Genomic DNA, 19,235 nt, shown 5'->3' with positions numbered 1-19,235 from the left:
GTTTGATAGTGATGAATTACCGATGCCAGAGATCCACGATGTTGATACTTCAATTTTTGCTCCCCTGTAAATGTGATGTCCATAGTAGCGTGCGGTTTATCATCTTGCAGTATAGGAAACCTCCCTAACCGGGGAATATCGATCTCCTTAATTTTACCAGTACTGATTAAGTTATAATCCTCTTCGGCTACAAATTTTTGTTTCTTGTTCGTCTTCATGCGACCATTGAACCGCGATGTGAATTTGTTCAACATCTATGCACACACAAGATAGATGCAATTAGACCAACCCGCGCCATTTCTTATTTTTATTAGTCCAACACCATTTATATTCCAAATACTATAAAAATCCTTAACACAAACTATATCAATTCCAAAATCTATAATTCTACGAATACAAATTAAATCGTCACCGATGCATTTTGAAAATCCTTTCAACATTCCACAACCCAATTTAATCACTTCAAGATTCCATAAAAATCACTAAAAAATCAATTCCATACATATAAATTAGCTCTTCTACATATGTAACACACAAAATGTACATAACTACAATTTTTGGTATAACCACATGAATTGTAAAAACACGTATTAATCTATATAACCCACAAATTAAGTGTTGTACATATTTGATAAAATTTCATAAAATCTTTTAGCCTAATTCACATGAACATCAAAAATAAACCAAAAAACAACTAAAATTAATTACCTCCAAATTCAATAAAAAACAATACAAATTCAATTATTTTTAACCATATTCACATATGTACAAATCATCTCTTCTACATATATAACACACATAATCTACATAACTACCAATTTTTACAGTAGCCAATTTTTTTAAATCTATTCCACCCACAAATCAGATCTTCTATAATTATTTTAAAATTTCTTTTAACCAAATTTACATAAGCATCAAATATGGTTTTCTTCACATACATATTATTCTCTAAAATCATAAAACACACATACCCAATTATATTTAATCAATTTCATATTCATATTTGTTCTTTAAAACCCATCTTAATATAAACTAATTTTAACAAATAAAACCCTAAATAAATTATACAACAATACGGATAAAAAAAAAGAGATTAAGAAAAAAGAAACATACCTCTTTTCTAACCGGGATTCATCAAGTATCTCGTTTTTTTTTTTATTCTCTTTTCCTGCTAGTTACTGTGATGTGTTGTGTTTGTGGGCGGTAGAAACAAACAGGAGGTAGAAAAGAAAAGAAGAAAAGAAAAGAAGAAGACGGAGAAGATTAGGGTAAACACCAAGTGAACACGTGTGTTATACGTGGTGGTTTCTCTTTGTCCACACGTGCTCGATACGTGTGTTAATTTGGGTCCAACACTATACGTACGCCTGACAAGGGGGCGTTGATTATACGTTCGCCAGACAACGGGCGTTGATTATAAGTTCGCCCGAATGAGGCGTTGATTATAGGTCCGCCTGAATGAGGCGTTGATTATAGGTCCGCCTGAATGAGGCGTTGATTATACGTCCGCCAGTGTGAGGCGTTGATTATACGTACGCCTGAGTGAGGCGTTGATTATATGTCCGCCTGAGTGAGGCGTTGATTATAAGTTCGCCCGAATGAGCCGTTGATTATAGGTCCGCCTGAATGAGGCGTTGATTATACGTATGCCTGAATGAGGCGTTGATTTACCCGTCCGCCACACCAGGCGTAGATTATATCTACGTCCCTTATCCGAGCGTTAACTATATGTACGCCCCACAACGAGCGTATTCTTTAACAACGCCCCACAACGAGCGTAAACTATATCTACGCCTCTTCGGGACGAAGATTATATGAACGCTCCACATGCAAGCGTTCATTATACATCCGCTCGACTAAAAATACTCCACTGCCTTAACGTCACACTCCAGACTACTCTCAAATTTGATCGTTTGTTTTGGTCTTTGATCTTTGGTTATGATCGTACTATTGTGGACGCTCTTAGCCACTTTAAAGGCCGAATTCACAGCAATGTCTACAATGTCTAGGATTTTTTCTCTTTATTATATATATTTGTACTGATTTGTCCGCAACTGTACTATGATGATTACAAAAATGATTGTCTAGTGTTAGTATATTATTCTTTACTTTTGCTCTATCTCTGTGTAACTTATGAATCGGTGTTGAGTATTATTATTTAAATTTTATTTTTCCGTTTGTCTTGATCATTGAAATGTAATAATAAAATAAAAATAACAGATTTGTTTAATGAATTGTGAATGTAACGTATGAATCTGTGTTTGGTTGTATTAATTCATGAGTGTTGTATATAAATGCCATGCGCATATGCTATGTTCTTTTGTATTAATTTAGCAAGAGTGGCCGAAAGTTGCCACGAAGTTCTAGCAAACAACAATGCTAGAGCCAATGAGAAGAAGAAAATTCCCGAAACTAACTATTATAAGGATAACAAAGAAAAACATCCCAAAGAAAAGAGGGTTAACATGTTGATTCATAATCTCATGTTCAATACTCGCGTGGGGATAATAACCCACGTGAAAGAGGACAAAGGGCCATTGTGCAAGGGGAAATAGGCATGGAGGCCATTCAAATACCTGGTCTAGAGATGTTACTTTTGGACCTAGTTGTAGGGGCAACACTGTTGAAAAAACACATAAAAACCCCATATCTAAGAAGGTCGAGAATGACAATGCACCTTGTTACAGGTTTGGAATCTCCGGACATTGGTACCAGCAATGCAAAGCTAGTGCCAAAGTAGCAGCAAGCTACAAAAAGTACCGGGAATCTATAGATCAAGAAGCTCACTGTGTGGAAGAACATGATCATGCCCCAGATGTCAACTTCACCATTTCAGACATCCAGGGAAAAAAGAACCATGCCCTTATGGAAACACCTGCCTTTGATTGATTGTTATTTTTTTTTAGTTATCCTTTATCCTAAAAACTTGTTTATTTTCTTGCTTTGTGGTTTAGAAGACTTTGGTTCAAATATTTGTTTTGATGACTTAAACTATGTTAGGTAGCCTTAAATTATCGTTTTTTGTAGATGGATCAATGGTTTTTAATTTTTATGGATACTTATCATGCTTTGGATTTAATTTTTACTGTGATAATCTATTGTGTAATTGAATGATGCGACCGAATTCTCTGAAGTACCATTTTCTTGTAGGAATGTCATCCTCAGAAGAGATTGAGTGCCTAGCTGATAGTGGCACCACACACTATTTTAAGAAATAGGCAATAATTTGTTGACTTAATTCCTTATAAATCCTCTGTGACTACGATGATTGGATCACCACAAGTGATCATTGGGGGAGATAATGCTCAATTTTTGTTGCCAAATGTCACAATGATTAAAGTCACAGAAGCTCTATATGCACCAAGAGCTAACCGTACCTTGTTGAGCTTCAAAGATATCTGTGCAAATGGTTATCACCTGGAAACTCACGGTGAAAATGGAATTGAATATATAAATATTATCTCTAATACATGTGGAAGGAAACGCATTTTGAGGAAATTAATGAGTCACTCTAGTCATTTCACTCAGGTTTCTGGTGCACTGTCTTTATCTTGAGCTCTGTCAAAACTTCATACGTATATATTGCATTTCTTTTGCATCTTTTCCATGGTAGTTCTTACCTCTGGGTTGTCCCAATTTCATGCACAAAGCGCAAAGATTTGGTGGTCCTGCCATGCCTCTGTCGCAGGTCAATATTAGGTCTATTAGACTAGATTGATCATCTGGCATGACTACTTTCTTTGTCAGTCAGTTGTCCTGTTCCAAAAGCAACGCTATAGATCCGAAGCGTAGGGCTTGGGATCTTGATTCTAAGCTGCCCTGTATGATTTCGTCCTCTCAGTGAGACACAGTGTGGTGTTGGCCCACAAACATGCAAATTCTCATGTATGTTCCACATATTTATGGTATAACTTCATATAATGGTAGTGGTATCTTACCAGACAAACCAAGTATTCACTTGTTTTTGTTTTATGGATCTGTTACCAATTGAGGGGAGTTCTTTAACTTCGGGCGTGCTGGAATATGTCTTGTACGTTCTGACATGAACCCCACTTACCATCTCAAGTTTTGGAAACACAAGCATGTTATGTGGTCTATCTATAAGAGAAGGTCTGTGGAAGAGTTTGATCGACATATGCAGTTTGAAGCTTGATCGACATGAAAGCTCTCGTTTATCTCTGGGAATAGAGTTTTCAGTAAGTGTACCAGGCAGTTGATCTAATAGTATTCTTTTGCACCTTACAGGGACCATTTTGTTATTCAATTTAAAAAGCTAGCGATTATATTCTGAAATGTAAAAAACTAGCAATATAAAAGAATATCATTTCCTTCGGATTGGGTTTTTGATCTGTTTCTTATCATGTTTTTGTTCCTGGTATTCTAATTATTTGGTTCTTTAAATCTTCTAAGATTTCGCAGGGTACCCCAATAGATAGAGTTGTAGTTGCGTAACTGTAATTAGACAACAGAAAGCTCCTGGGATTTCATGAATGACAACTGGGAACATTTTCAATTATGCATTTCTAAGAGTCATAATAATAGACTATGAGCTCTTGACAAAAAAAGGCCAAGACTAGTAACCGGTCAAGAAGGCCAAGTCCATTGATGGCTAGTTAGCCAAATGCCACTGTGACGAAACGTCCCAACAGTCCGTCGTCAAAATGTGTGTTAATTATTGCTTCTTGAACTTGAATAAAAAGGATCCTCAGTTTAAAGTTTACAGTCTCTCTCTCTCACACACACAGAGAAAATCATTAAAATGAGTTTGAGTCAAAGATTACTGCAACTTCATACGAGTGTCATCCGAAATTGTTATTGTTTTAATCAGCAACATAATTATAAAATACTTGTGAGGAATTATTATGGTTCAGGTACTCGCATATAACTTGAGAGCTTTGTGAGGGATGAATGTAAGTCAGGAAGGATTAAGAAGCTTGATGATGGTTTGAGATACTTTGATATGTTGATTTCGGGTAGGCCATTACCATCATTCAGTGCATTTAATCATGTATTAAGTTCGCTATCCAAGATCCAGTGTTATTCAGATTTAATTTTGTTGTATAAGAAGATGAGTTTGGCTGGGGTGCAAGTGTAACCCAACATCTATACGTTCAACATTTTGATAAATTGCTGTTGTCGATTAGGAAAAGTTGATCATGGTTTTTGTTTGCTTGGAGAGATTATTAAGAGAGGTCATCATCCTGATACAATCACTTTCAACACACTCATTAAAGGGTTGTGTGTGCAAGAAAAGATTGATTCTGCATTCAAAGTGTTCGACGCAATGACTAAGACGGGTATTCAACCTGATTTTCAAAGAATGCACCCTGTAATTTTGTTCAAATAGCTTTCTTCTGCAACTTATGAATTGTTATGTGATTCGATTATTAAAAGCTCCCAAAATAAATGATATTCACATCTTACAATTATTGATCTGTTTGTTCTTTACGACTTACAGGAGTTTAAAACATTAGTCGAAGGAACATTTCGGGATTGGTAAAATGGTTTAATTATAAATTACAACAACTAACACCAAACCGAGAAAATGAAAACTTATTGGGCTTATTTGTGTCCAAGTGAAAGCCCATTTCAGAAGAGCTTCTTATAAATAAAATTTGTGTAAAATTCTAGAAGACGGAGTTACCAGAAGAAGAAAGAAGCGATGCACTCTGGGCATAAGAAATTGTTGCCACTTGCTAAGGTATTATTCTCAGATCATTGTCATCTTCTGCACACTAAATTTGTGAGATATTATTATTATGGTTCAGGTTACAACATATCACAACTTGAGAGTTTTGTGAGGGATGAGTGTAAATCGGGAAGGATCAAGAAGCTTGATGATGGTTTGAAATACTTTGATCAGTTGATTTTGGAAAATCCATTGCCATCTAATGATACATTTAATCATGTATTTAGTTCTCTATCAAAGATTAGATGTTATTCAGATGTGATTATGTTATATAAGAAGATGAGTTTGGCTGGGGTGCAACCTGATATCTATACATTCAACATTTTGATTAATTGTTGTCGTCGATTAGGAAAAGTTGATCATGGGTTTTGTTTGCTTGGAGAGATATTAAAGAGAGGTTTTCATCCTGATACTGTCACTTTTGCTACAGTGATTAAGGGGTTGTGTCAACAAGGAAACATTGATTCTGCATTCAAAGTGTTCGACAAAATGACTAAGACGGGTATTCAACCTAATGCTGTTACATGTAATACTCTTATACATGGGCTGTGTAAAACTGGTCAAGTGGGTCCTGCTCTCAAGTTAAAAAATAACATGCTTAAATGGAATTGCAGACCCGATGTTTTTTCATATAATGCCATTATAGATACTCTTTGTAAAGGAGGTTTACTTGATCAAGCTATGGTTCTCTTCACTGAAATGCTTGGAGATTCGAATGTTGTACCCGATGTAGTTGCTTACAATATTTTGATTAATGGGTTTGGCAATTCAGGGAGGTTAATGGAGGCAAAGTGACTATTTAACGAGATGGTTAGTAGAGGAATCTCTGCAGATGTAACAACTTACAATTCTATGATTCATGGTCATTGTGTACACGCTCAACAGGAGGAAGCAAGAAGATATTTTGATGAAATGATGGATCGTGGGATTTCACCAGATACAGTAACTTTTAATATCTTAATAGATTCACATTGTAAAGATGGGATGACGGAAGATGCTTGGGGGTTATTTGAACTAATGGTGAAGATAAACATAAAACCGGATCAGATTACTTATAATTCAATGATGGATGGTTTGTGTTTGGTAGGTCGGTTACAAGATGCAGTTAAACTGTTTGGCTCGATGTTGGATAGGGGCCTAGAGCCAAGTCAGTTAAACTACAATGTGTTGATTGATGGGTATTGCAAGAATCGTAAGTTGGACGAAGCTATGCAGCTTTTCAAGAAAATGAAACAAAATGGATTGAAACCCACAATATTTACTTACAGTATACTATTAAGGGGACTATACCGAGATAGACGAGTTAGGGCTGCAAAGAATTTGTTTAATGAGATGCAAACTTTTGGTTTATCTCTAAATGAAGTTACATATGCTACATTGTTGGATGGACTCTGCAAGAATGGAAAAATTGACGAAGCAGTAGATTTGTTTGGGTCCCTGGAAACTACTGGTAACTTAATTAACATTTTCATGTACAACATTCTTATTCATGGTTTGTTTCAGGCTGGCAAGCTGGAAGATGCTAGAAAGCTGTTTGATAAAATTCCAAGAAATGGATTATTGCCAGATGTAGTAACGTATAACACAATGATCAAAGGCTTCGTTCGTAACAACATGTTATTAGAGGCTAACTCATTAATCATCGAAATGGAAGAGAAGGGTTGTTTACGAGATGCTAGAGCGTATGATACCATTATCAATGGTTTTCTTGTAGCAAAGGAGAATGCCAAGGCATTGTATTTTCTTCGCAAGATGCTTGTAAGAAACTTTGCACCAAGTGATTCTGCTATTTGTTTGTTACTAAAGACCCTTTCGGAACATGAACTTAAAAATCTGTAGCTGTTCTTGCCACACCTTGTAACTATTGAGGTAACAATAAATATCCAAATCTCCATCGTGTGTCAACATATATGAAATCAGAAAATTTTCTGTACCATTTGTGCTACTAAGTATTGATCCTTTTGTTTTTATTATTTTGAGTTTAGCCTTTGTCAAGCTTATAAGCGTTCTTCCTTCACTGTTTCTCTGTTATTACAGTAGCATTACAGATATGATTTTACGAGAAAATAACATATACAAATGGGTTTAAGATTCTGTTTTTCCTGGGTCATATGCTCCCTTTTCCAGTTGAACTCCATTCATGTATAAAATGTTGGAACTTGTTTAGAAAACTCTCGGGTGGCATTCCAAGCTACTGTGGCGAGTAGAGTTGTAGGTATTAGAGTATGCGGACTTCTTTCTGATGGCGAGACAACAGAAGCTTAATGAAGTACACGTAATTTGGTGCATTTTAGCCCATGGCCAAAACCGCATGTATCAGTGTGAGTTATTAAATTACTTCTAGTATTTCCTATTTCAATAACCATAGCATCAAGATTGTGGAAGTTTCTTGAAAGTATTGGTTGTGATATCTGGTAATGGATGTGTTCATCAAATAGCATCTATACAAAATTTAGACGAAAACGCATAACAAGAAAGCTCAAATGCCTTGTTAAGAACAATGCTTTACGCTCTAAGAGGTAAAATCACATTTAAGAGATGTTTGGACTCGCTTCTAACATATGCAGTGTCAGTGGCTAGATGAATTGCCCACCCTATTTGACTCGATGGTGGATAGGGGCCTGGAGCCAGAGGAGTTCCACTACAATGTGTTACTCGACGGGTATGGCAAGAAGCATAAAATGGATGAAGCTATGCATATATTCAAGAAAATGAAACAAAATGGATTGAAACCCACAACATTTACTTACACTACACTATTAGCAGGGCTATACCGAGATGGAAGAATGAAGACAGTAAATAATTTGTTTTATGAGATACAAACTTTTGGTCAATCTCCAGATGAAGTGGTGTGTAATGCAGTGTTGAATGGATTATGCAAGAACGGAAAAATGGAGGAAGCAATAGAATTGTTTGAATCGTTGGAGAGTATTGGGATCTCAGTTAATATAGAAATGTACAATACTCTTATTAGCAGTTTTTGTCACGCTGGCAAGCTGGAAGATGCAAGAAGACATTTTAATGATATCCCAAGAAAAGGATTGGTGCCTAATGTAGTAACATATACTGCAACGATTACAGGCCTATTTCGTAACAAGATGTTAATGGAGGCTAACGCATTAATTAACCAGATGGAAGAAAATGGATGTTCATTAGATGCTAGAGCATATGATACCATCATCAGTGGTTTTCTTATAGCAAAAGAGATTGACAAGGCATTGCAATTTCTTTGCGAGATGCTGGAAAGAGAATTTGTACCGAGTGATTGTGTTGTATCCTTCTTAGTAAACACTCTTTCTGCAGATATTACAATATTACAATATTATTCTTAGAATTTGTACCGAGTGATTCTTAGATATTACAATATTATAATCTCTTATAGCAAAAGAGATTATGACTTATGAAAGCTCAGTTTGTGAGAAGAGGTTGGTACAATATTACAGTATTATTTTTTTACTTGTCCATTCATTCTTTAGAGTGTAACGAATTTCAAAACCTTGTAATCCATAAAGTATTTTCAGGCAAATTTTATAACACCCGAATTCTGCAACTGCTTTAACAATGCATGCCTGGGTTTTAGGATTATAATTATGAAGCCATACCACTGCAGCACAAAACCTTCTCTATCTGAATATTGGCTTTTTTAAAGCTTTCATTGGGTCATAATTCCAAGCCAGTATTATTCTTTTAGTCACCCTTTGAATATTGTTTCAGCTTTCAGGAACTCTATTGTAATGAGAAGTGGTAAATATTCTCTAGGAAGGCCTAATTCTTGACAGTGAGAAAAAGAACAGAGAATGAATATTACTAGGCTGCTAGAAGCGATGTATACCTGCTGATCTAAGCTGTGAATCCAACCCAAACCCTTATGATAAACCTTTCTGAGGTTACCCAATGAGCCTGTTGGGTCTGAGGAAGCAACAAATTCAAACCTCAGAATAGTGTGATCTCCGAGGCATTTACTAGTTTCACATTACAACTCTAATTTCTCTGCACGTCTGACACTTTGGACACCCCTAACGTTGCTTTATCTCGGTAATATAATATGACTTTTATATGCTATTAAGGATCGTTTCTTGTTTCCATGTCCCCCATGTAGTCGTTTCCCTCGTGTCTCTTCCTCTGGTGCACCGTTTTATCTGTTGGATTACATGCATCCATTGGAGTTTTATTTTATTTCTTTGCATCTTACTTGGTAGTTTTTGCTTGCATTTTTTGATGCAGTACTGTAATCTTTTTGTGCATGTTTTATATGGTAGTTCTTACCTCTGGGTTGAGAAAATGGCTTTAGCTGTTGCCCCCAATGTCATGCACAAGTCGCAAAAAGTTGGTGGCATTCTGCAATGTCTGTGTCGCAGGAGAGTCTCGGGTCCCTATTAGACTAAATTGTTCCAGCTCTGGCTCACCTACATCCATGGGCAGAAAAGGCTTGGAACGAATGTATCTATCTGCTTATAAGCTCCCATTAACTATTGCGTTATACTATGTAACACACAGATAATAATATGATCATCTATATAAGTTTATGTACAAGTTTGATTGGAAAATGCAGAAAATAAGCAATGTGCCTTTGATCACCGATCTCATATCAATTTTGATCCACCGTATATTTTTTTTAGATAACAAGAGAATTTTATTAATAAAGGATCAACCACAATCCACAAAATTGTTTAGCAAAGTTTCATCATGCCTAATATCATGACTGAACTCTTCAATGGACACCCTGTCCTTTGTAATTCTCTTAGAAACTGAATCAGCAATCTGATTGAAATCCCTACTAATATAACTGATCTTAACAAAAATAAAAGAATCGACTAAAATTTTGATGTCTCTTAAGAGTTTCCTACTCTCCCATCTGACAAGAGGTAGATTCTTATTTAAAGAGTTAACGACTATTTCAGCATCTGCAAGTAGGTGAATCTTATCCAGTTCCATAGCTTTGGCCCACTTTAAACCTTCCTACATTGCAAGGCATTCACCAGCATAGGTTTCTTTAAAGCCTGTGCAATCACCTGCAATATTATATAAAACAATGCGAGAACCACACTCATTAGTTTTGTTATCGAATGAAGCATCTACATGAATTTTAAAAACATCAGTATCTGCAGCATCGTCATTATGTAAATTATGCATTTAATGCATATCTATAGGATGACTATTTTGCAGAGTATTAGATGCATTCTTATCAAAGGTAGGGTCAAGAGGAGCTAAAGCAGTGGTATCTACAATTCTATCCTGTACTGAGTGTTTGAAACCTATGTTGTCAAAGGCGAGCGCCTTTGGCGCTCTAAGCGCTGGACCAGCGCCTAGGAAAAAAAGGCGCCTAAGGCGCCAAACTATGCTTGTTGTTGTTGTTTTCTAAATTTCGGGCGCTCGCCTAGGGCGCCCTAGGCGCTAGGCGCTGGGGTTGGCGCCTCGCCTTGCCCGACGCTATTTACAACATAGTTTGAAACTGAAAAGTTGATACTGTATTCTGGACGAGGTATTAAGGGAATGAAGAGTTTTATCCTGAAAACACAATCGCAGCCCTCCTTCCATATTATCCAGCAACCAACCATCAAAAGTTCTTGCCAATTTTGACGTTCCTATGCATTAGTATTTTGAACTCCTTGAAACCAAGAGATTATCCAATCTCTAACAGTCTGACAATTGTTGATTATCTCATCAATATTGACATTGAGAGACCTCCAGACCGCCTTTGCATGACAACAACTTATCAACAGATGATATAGTGATTCATTCTCTTGTTTACAAATATCACAATGTGTTTCAATATACTGCATAACTTGAGATAATATGAGTCGTGTTGGTACAATGACTTTTAGACATTTCCAAATGAATAATTTCACACGATGTGGCAACTTCATCTTCAAAAGAGACTTCCACACTTCCTTTGGAACAACATTTAAAGCAATCTGTTGTTGAACTTTTGGTTCCATAAGTTTGTTATATGCACTTTTCACAGTAAATGTTCCATCTCTTGAAGGTATCCACCTTATAACATCATTTTCTTGAGAGGAGACTTGCATATGAGAGATCTTCTCAACATTATCTGGAGTGAATAAAGTTTTTAGGAGAGGGAAATTCCAACTGTTAGATTCTGAGATGATCAGTTCACTTATAAAGACAAATTGCAGATGTGTAGGATGCAAAGGTTCAACTTTAGTATCTAAACCAATAATCCACCTGTCCACCCAAATTCTGGTTCCTTTGCCATTATTAACCTCCATGCAGTAATTATCTTGCAGAATTGTTAAACCCAACTCTATACTTTCCAAGTCCAAGAAGAATTTATCCATTCATCAATAATATGTAAGAAATCCTCATTTTTGAAGTATTTATCCTTTAGAAGTTTAGTTAACAGATGATCTGAATGTTGAGCAATTCTCCAAGCCAATTTTGTGAGAAAGGATGATTGAGCTTCTCTAAATCTCTAAAAGCAAGACCCCCCCAAATCCTTGGAAATGCACATATTCTTCCATGAAATTAAGTTCATGCCTCTATTAGATTTGAATCCCCACCAAAATTTCCTTTGAATAGTATCAAGTTTGTCGAGAAGATTTTTAGGCATCTTGAAAGAACTCATTTGGTACATTGGTACTACATGGAGGACTGCTTTAACCATTTGGTCTTGCCATCTTGATGCATGATAATTCCTTGACAGTTGCCCAATCTTTTTTCAAAAGCAATCTGTATATCTTCAAATGCTTTGGCTTTAGACTTTCCAATTAGAAGAGGAAATCCTAGATATTTCTCATTTTCCTTCATTAAAGAGACTCCCAGTGTATTAGTGAGAGTGCTGCAAATGAAAGGATCCAAGTTGTTATTGTAGAAAACTGAAGATTTGTCAAAACTAATGACTTGACCAGATTGTGAACTAAAATCCTGTAAGATGCTGAGGAGGTTATTCACACTGGTTAAATTAGCTTGAGTGAAAATGAGAAAATCATCAGCAAATAGTAGATGATTAATAGGTGGAGCTCCTCTTTCTGATGTTATTCCTTTAATGCTTTTAGTTTCATGAGCTACTAGAAGTGTTCTTGAAAACCATTCGATTGCAAGTATGAATAGATAAGGAGATAAAAGGATCTCCTTGTATTATACCTCTTGTGGGAGTAAAATCTTCCATGGAGAGCCATTAAGAAGAACAGACAATGAAGTAGTACTGATACATTGATGAATAAGCTGACACCACTTCTCTCCAAAACCAAAACCTTGAAGTACTTTAATAAGAAATGGCCATTCTAGCCTGTCAAATGCTTTTGAAATATCTAGTTTGAGTGGCAACCAACCTCCTGTACCTTCTTTTCTTCTCATTGAATAGATTAGTTCATGTGCAATAATGGTATTATCATTGATCATTCTACCTGACACATAATCTGCTTGATAAGGAGAGATGATTCTTTCCATAAGAGGCTTCATTCTTGAAACAAGTATATTACAAATAATTTTGTATGAAGTATTACAAGGCCTATTGGTCTAAAATCAGCTGGATTATTTGGCTTGTTTAGGAATTAGAGAAATATAAGTCTTGTTAATCTTCCTTGGTAAAAATTTTGTGGAGAAGAAATTTTTAACCATAGCACAGACATCTTCTCCAACAGTTTCCCATTGTGATTTATTCTGAGAAAATGGTTTTGCTTGAATCTCAGATAATTGATGTTCAAGAATGTCTACATTTTGATTAATATCACCAAAATGAAATTTGTTCCATTTGGAAAGAGAAATTCTAGTTAGTTGTAATTTCTTAACTAACTTGAATCCATGTGAACCATGAATTGTACTCTCCCAAGCTTTGGCTATTTATTTTGCACAAGTTCTGTCTTGTATCCATGATCGAAAAAACTTGAAAGGCTTCCATAATTTAGGTTGGGTGTAATCAGTAACCAACATTATTGGACAATGATCACTTCCAAGTTGATTGAGATGTAGAAGTTTAGAGTCTTGGAAATTTGAATTCCATGCTGCATTAGTCAGAGCCATATCCAATCTAAATCTCTTCTTACCAGTCCTAGAATTATTATTAGACCAAGTGTTTTCTCTCCCTATAAAGCCCAATATTCTAAACCAACTTCTTGAAGAACTGAATGAACCAAGCTATCAATTGAGGAAGCAGCAGAAGTAGAAGTATCTTGCAAATGAAAATTGAGATCACCTAGAAGTACCCAAGGCTGTGAAATATTAAGACCAATATACGTGATGAATTCCCATTGACATTTCTTTTTTGCATAATTACAATAACCGTACATACAAGATAATAACCATTCCTGTTGACTTGGATCACTTTGGACAGCTGCATGAATCATATTATTATCACAGATAACTATACCACAAACAATGCCATTTTTCCACATTAGAACTAATCCTCCTGAAAGTCCTATTGGTTGTAGATATTTAATATTAGGGTATCTAAATTGGGCCAAAAGATTTTTCAATTTATTTTCATGTAATTTGGTCTCACAGAGAAAGATAATATCTGGGTCATATGATCTGATGATACATCTAAGATTATCCCTAGTGGCTGGGGTGGTAAAACCTTGCACATTCCATGACAGGAATTTCATTATGCTAAGATGAGAAGAGAGGAAAATAATGATACCAAATCTATAAAAATTGACTTAGTGGCTATTATCAATTATGCATGAAAAATTAATGCAATGAGCAATTAATGCATGAACGACAGTAATAAGTCTAAATACAAGATGAAAACAAGAATAAAAGAAAAATGTCTTAATGATGCAAAGAAAAGACTTAGATATTATGCCTAGAAAAGAAAACTGAAAACATATATTAACAAAGTAAAGGGTTTTATAAGTACTAGGTACCTGATTCCCCTTGTGTGTCTGCTCTGGTGAATTATCTCCAGTTGTAATCATTTGAGTTATCATAGAGGTTGGGATTGGATTCAACCTAGTGTCTTGGGAAGAGTTCTCAATAGTAGAAGGAACAGTGTGATCAGCTTACCCTACCCTGTGTCTCTTGCCGAGTCTGCTATCTTCTTCCATATTAATCCCTTCATCTTTGAGTGGAGAATACAGATTGATAGGTTCACCATCTTTTGAGGTACAAAAATTGTAGATTTCACGAACTTTTTCTGTTGTTTCTTCACAGCTGGGGCCTTAGTTTAGGTAACATCCTTATTAGAGGAAATAATATTGATATTCTTGCGGATGTTGTTGATTTTCCCTACGAAATAAGGTTTCTCATGAGCTTTTTTCAAGAAAATGGCAGCATCCTTGCAAGCATCTTTAGAGTGATTGATAATGTAACACTCTGTGCAAATGCTTTTGGGTTGGCGCTCATAGAAAAATTGCTTCCATTTTGTTACCCCAGCATTGGTGGAACATTTAACACCCCTTCTCATAGATATTGATAAATCAACATTAACGCAAACCTTAACTGGATCATTACCGACTGAAATTGCATCCTTAGGTTCAATGGCAATGACTTCCCCCATAACTTGGCCTATTTTTATCATAGAAGTAACATTCATGTGTTCTGGAAATAAATATTTGAGCTGAATCCAGAACAATTGATAACCCCAGTGCTTTTCAGAGTAAATCATACCCGGTATGTAATCACGTACCACAAGAAGATATTTGTTGATGTACCGGGGTCTTTCATCAATAACCTTGTTGAGAAGATCCCATTTATCAAACTTGAAGATGAACAAGTTTGGCTCCATCACAATAATTTTTAGATTCTCCAATGTTAAGAATGTCCAAATAAAGGTAATACCTTTTTCAACCATATCATAACTCATTCGACCTTCGATGATAACTTTTCTAATAGCACTATCTTCCCACTTATCTTCTGATTCATCTTCTTTGTTGTTGATTTTGATAACTTCTATTTCATTAACATCTCCCAGCTCCAGTGTAGCTTTCTTAAACTTGCTGACTAAATCAACTACTTGGATAGAGTTGTCAGCCTCCATCTTAGTGAGATTGTGATTTAGAATTTTAGAGTTTGAGAAAAAGGTTTTTGCACCATAATAATGCTTATGAAAGTCTTAAAAACAAAGGATAGAAGATTTGGAAATCTTACTATTAGGGTTTTGGTTGTGTAGAATGGCGAAATTTCCACTAGAGATTAATTACAGATAATTTTTATCTTTAACTATACAGTAACAGAATTGATCAGAATCTTTCTTATATTGGAAAGGTATATAGCTATCTATAATAAAAATTGGGAGAAAAATAAGGAAGCTGATTAACTGCATTCCGCTGACTTTACGTTTTTTGAATTTTTTTGAAAACCATGATTGGCGGGATGAGGAATTGCTGAGTCCTGACGAGTTGTTGCCGATTTGAGAATTCTTCCACAAAACACTAAGAGCAAAAGCTTTGAATCCAATCCTTTCTGAACCTTTAAGAAAAAGCTTATGGATAAACTCACAAAAGATATGATCACAACTACAAAAGAGGCAAAAGCGATTAGATAAAAATCAATAAACATACTTTAAAGGGGAATCATAAAAGAGTTTTACCTAGCCATCAATTTTTGAAATGAAAAAAAAAAAAAAAATAAAGTAAAAGAACAAAATAATGAACCTGTAAAAAAGAGCAAAGGATTGTTAGAAAAATATCATATAATGAGAAAAATGATCAGAAACTATTTTAATCTTGATTAAACATTCAAATCACTGAGTTGAAAACTGAGTTGAAACGGAATGTCGCCCGATCCTCAGAGCATTGGGAAAAGCTTATTCTAGTCGATTGTGACACTATCGAAGTACATAGAAATCCGTTTCTTAGTAAAAAAGAAATAGAATTATGACACTATCCCGTGCATTTTGCAGGGTATGCACAACCCTTGTTTCATCAAAAAATTGAATCCTGCTCCTGCTTGACATTAATTGCTTCTTATTTTATTCTTCATCATGATAAGGGAGTTGGGGTTAGAAAAAAAATGCATGTTGTTGATCCTTCGTTGATCCAACCTATATACAGATGAAAGAAGAAGGGGTAATCTTTCTTAATTTCAGTAATTAGTTTTTTTTTGAAGCATGGAAATGAAAAGAAAACACGACTAGACTATAATTACACGAGAAAATTTTATCCCCATTGAATCATTTAAAGTAATTTGATTTATGCACGGTGGGATAGTGTGGTCCCAGATTTTTGTTGAGCAATTTTCCGATTGACTGCCGTCGCCGCTTCATTTGCTAGACCATCTGCTGCTTGATTTCCTTATCGATAGGTATGTTGGATATCGCAGAATGGGATGTGGCGCATTCTTTGTTTGATTTCTGCAATCATTTCTGAAATATACCATGGAGTTTCAGTTGGTGTTTTTATGAATCTCATGAGATTTCCTGAGTCCCTTTCGAAAAGCACTTTTTTCCATTGTTTATAAGTCGTCGTTCTGGTAGATAGAAGCGTCGCCCACGTCTCAGCGGTGATTTCATCAGTTATTCCTAAAGGTTGTGCAATAGCCAAAACCGTAACTGAGCTTGAAAACCTGCATATGATCCCTGCTCCTGCCATACCTGGGTGTCCCCTATCTGCTCCATTAGTATTTATCTTGATCCATTCTGGTTGTGGTATGGTCCAGACTATGTATACTGTTGTTTTTTTTTCTGAAGATGCTTGAAATAATCCTGGTTGGTTGTTCTCCAGGGATAACTGGAGGGGAGTAATTTTTTTCCCATTCAAATTCTTGTTGTTGTTGTATTGCTCTTGAAAGAATGTCTTCAGGTGAGGAGGTGGCATGTCTGAAGACGAGTTCGTTTCTGGTTGTCCATAGGGACCAAAAAAGATAACAATAGGCTGTGATAGTAGCCAAATTGGCTGGAGTTTGAAGAATTTGAGCTATTGGGTGATTGTTGCCGGTGCTTGATGTTGTTGTTATGAAATTGGTTAGCCTATTCCAAGTGTCTATTACTATTTGGCAATGTATAAGCATGTGATCTGTTGATTGTGGTGCTGTTTTACATCTTGGACAAAGATTGGAATTGGTTAGATTGATATGGTCTAATAGATAGAAGTTTGGAATACCTTCGTTGATAGATTTCCACAAGAAAAGCCAAATTTTTGGTGGACAAGGTAACTTACAAAGGAATTGGATTTGTGGTAGGTGGATTTCTTGTGAGCTTATATCGTGTTGAATTAGGCTATGATATCCTGAAGTTGTTGTATAGTTTCCAGATTTAGATAGAGGCCAAACGATTTTGTCTAGGGTGCTTTTGATAGGGATATGGATGTTTAACATATGTTGGATTGTTGTTGACGGGAGGTTGAATAATTGATCGTGGTTCCAATTATGGGTGACAAGGTCAATAATACATTCCACAGTTTGTAGAGGGTAGCATTGTTTAGGGTCAGTTTTTTGATAATGAGGTATCCAATTAGCATGTATAGGTGTGTCTATTTGCTTCCATTGTGGAAATTTTTTTCTTTAAAGTAGGGAATGAGAAATGACATTTGCTTCCATTGTGGACTGGCAGTATTCGGTACTTGGATGGTACCTTGAAACATAGGTTGATGATTGAGGTATTTCTCATTATATAGTTTGGTGCATATTGAATGAGGCTTTTCATGTATGTTCCAGATTCGTTTCATGAGAAACACCTTATTGTGGTGACTACTTTTTATAATGCTTAGACCCAATGAGCAATTGGTTTGTTTAGTTGATCCATCTTAACGGGTGAAGTTTCCTAACAGAAGAATCATGTCCCTAGAAGAGTTCCTGGTTATTCTATATATTTGGTTGTGGATGTGAGTGAGAAAAAGTTGAGTTTGAATCAGGTGATTGGAAGTTGAAGTTAGAGAGGTTTTAATTAGTACTAACCTTCCTGCAGGAGTAAGACATTTCATCATCCAACCTTGAGCTTTACGATCCAAACTTTGAAGTAGTGGTTCAAAAATATGTCGCAAAGTTCTTCCCTGTTTGAATTGAACCCCCAAATACATCGGTGGTGTTGATGTGGTTGGCATGTTGAAGAATGGTCATTAGCATACATCAAATGTAATATCGGAGGAGCTTTTTGCGAAATGCGAAGTCCTCCTATCAACTTTTTTGCCTCTAGGTTGCCCAGATTTGTTGATAAGATTTGTTCACAAATAATGAAATTATAGGATGATATGGGATCCCCTTGTATAATGCCTCTCGTTTGGGTGATGAAACCATGAGGTGTTCCGTTGATGTTGATTGAATAGGAGACTAAAGAAATACATAACATGATATAGTCCACAAAAATGGATTGAAATCCTAGTTTAGTAAAGGTTATTTATGAATCCCCAATCTAAGATATCATAGGCTTTATTAATATCTAGCTTCATAGCTATTTTTGGATCTTTAGTGTTTGCGGAGATTCTTATGTGGTGGAATATCTCTCCTGAAATTGCTATATTATCATGAATGGATCTTTGTGGAACGAAAGCACTTTGATATATAAGGACTGATTAATAATGGTAGGAGTGGTCTTAAACGGTTGACTAGGATTTTTGAGATTGCTTTGTATGTGACATTGCGTAGGCTGATAGGTCTGAAGTGGGATGGTTTTGTTGGTGTGTATATTTTTGGAATTAGGGTATTGTTTGTG

General features: G+C 35.8%; 3 protein-coding genes across 3 annotated transcripts; all 3 read left to right on the top strand.

Moving 5' to 3' along the window:
- Positions 1 to 5,658: 5,658 nt before the first annotated feature.
- Positions 5,659 to 6,519, top strand: LOC113329909 (putative pentatricopeptide repeat-containing protein At1g12700, mitochondrial). The gene has a single exon (XM_026576748.1). The coding sequence runs from the start codon at positions 5,663 to 5,665 to the stop codon at positions 6,482 to 6,484; it is 822 nt and encodes a 273-aa protein (XP_026432533.1). The 5' UTR covers positions 5,659 to 5,662; the 3' UTR covers positions 6,485 to 6,519.
- On the top strand, positions 6,470 to 7,629 carry LOC113329908 (pentatricopeptide repeat-containing protein At3g22470, mitochondrial-like). Its single transcript, XM_026576747.1, has one exon. The coding sequence runs from the start codon at positions 6,497 to 6,499 to the stop codon at positions 7,526 to 7,528; it is 1,032 nt and encodes a 343-aa protein (XP_026432532.1). The 5' UTR covers positions 6,470 to 6,496; the 3' UTR covers positions 7,529 to 7,629.
- Positions 7,630 to 8,250: 621 nt separating this feature from the next.
- LOC113329780 (pentatricopeptide repeat-containing protein At1g63330-like) lies at positions 8,251 to 9,021 on the top strand. The gene has a single exon (XM_026576611.1). It carries the CDS (start codon positions 8,251 to 8,253, stop codon positions 9,019 to 9,021), a length of 771 nt encoding a protein of 256 aa, XP_026432396.1.
- The last annotated feature ends 10,214 nt before the right edge of the window (positions 9,022 to 19,235 follow it).

The sequence above is a fragment of the Papaver somniferum genome, unplaced genomic scaffold (assembly GCF_003573695.1).
Source record: "Papaver somniferum cultivar HN1 unplaced genomic scaffold, ASM357369v1 unplaced-scaffold_117, whole genome shotgun sequence".
Taxonomy (NCBI): Eukaryota; Viridiplantae; Streptophyta; class Magnoliopsida; order Ranunculales; family Papaveraceae; genus Papaver; species Papaver somniferum.
The sequence above is the reverse complement of the archived record's forward strand: the minus strand, read 5'-3'. Positions and strand labels throughout refer to the sequence as shown.

What these genes read in the sequence shown, in the direction of transcription:
- LOC113329909 (XM_026576748.1), top strand. Translation starts at nt 5,663, where the DNA reads ATGCACTCTGGGCATAAGAAATTGTTGCCACTTGCTAAGGTATTATTC.
- LOC113329780 (XM_026576611.1), top strand. Translation starts at nt 8,251, where the DNA reads ATGCAGTGTCAGTGGCTAGATGAATTGCCCACCCTATTTGACTCGATG.
- LOC113329908 (XM_026576747.1), top strand. Translation starts at nt 6,497, where the DNA reads ATGGTTAGTAGAGGAATCTCTGCAGATGTAACAACTTACAATTCTATG.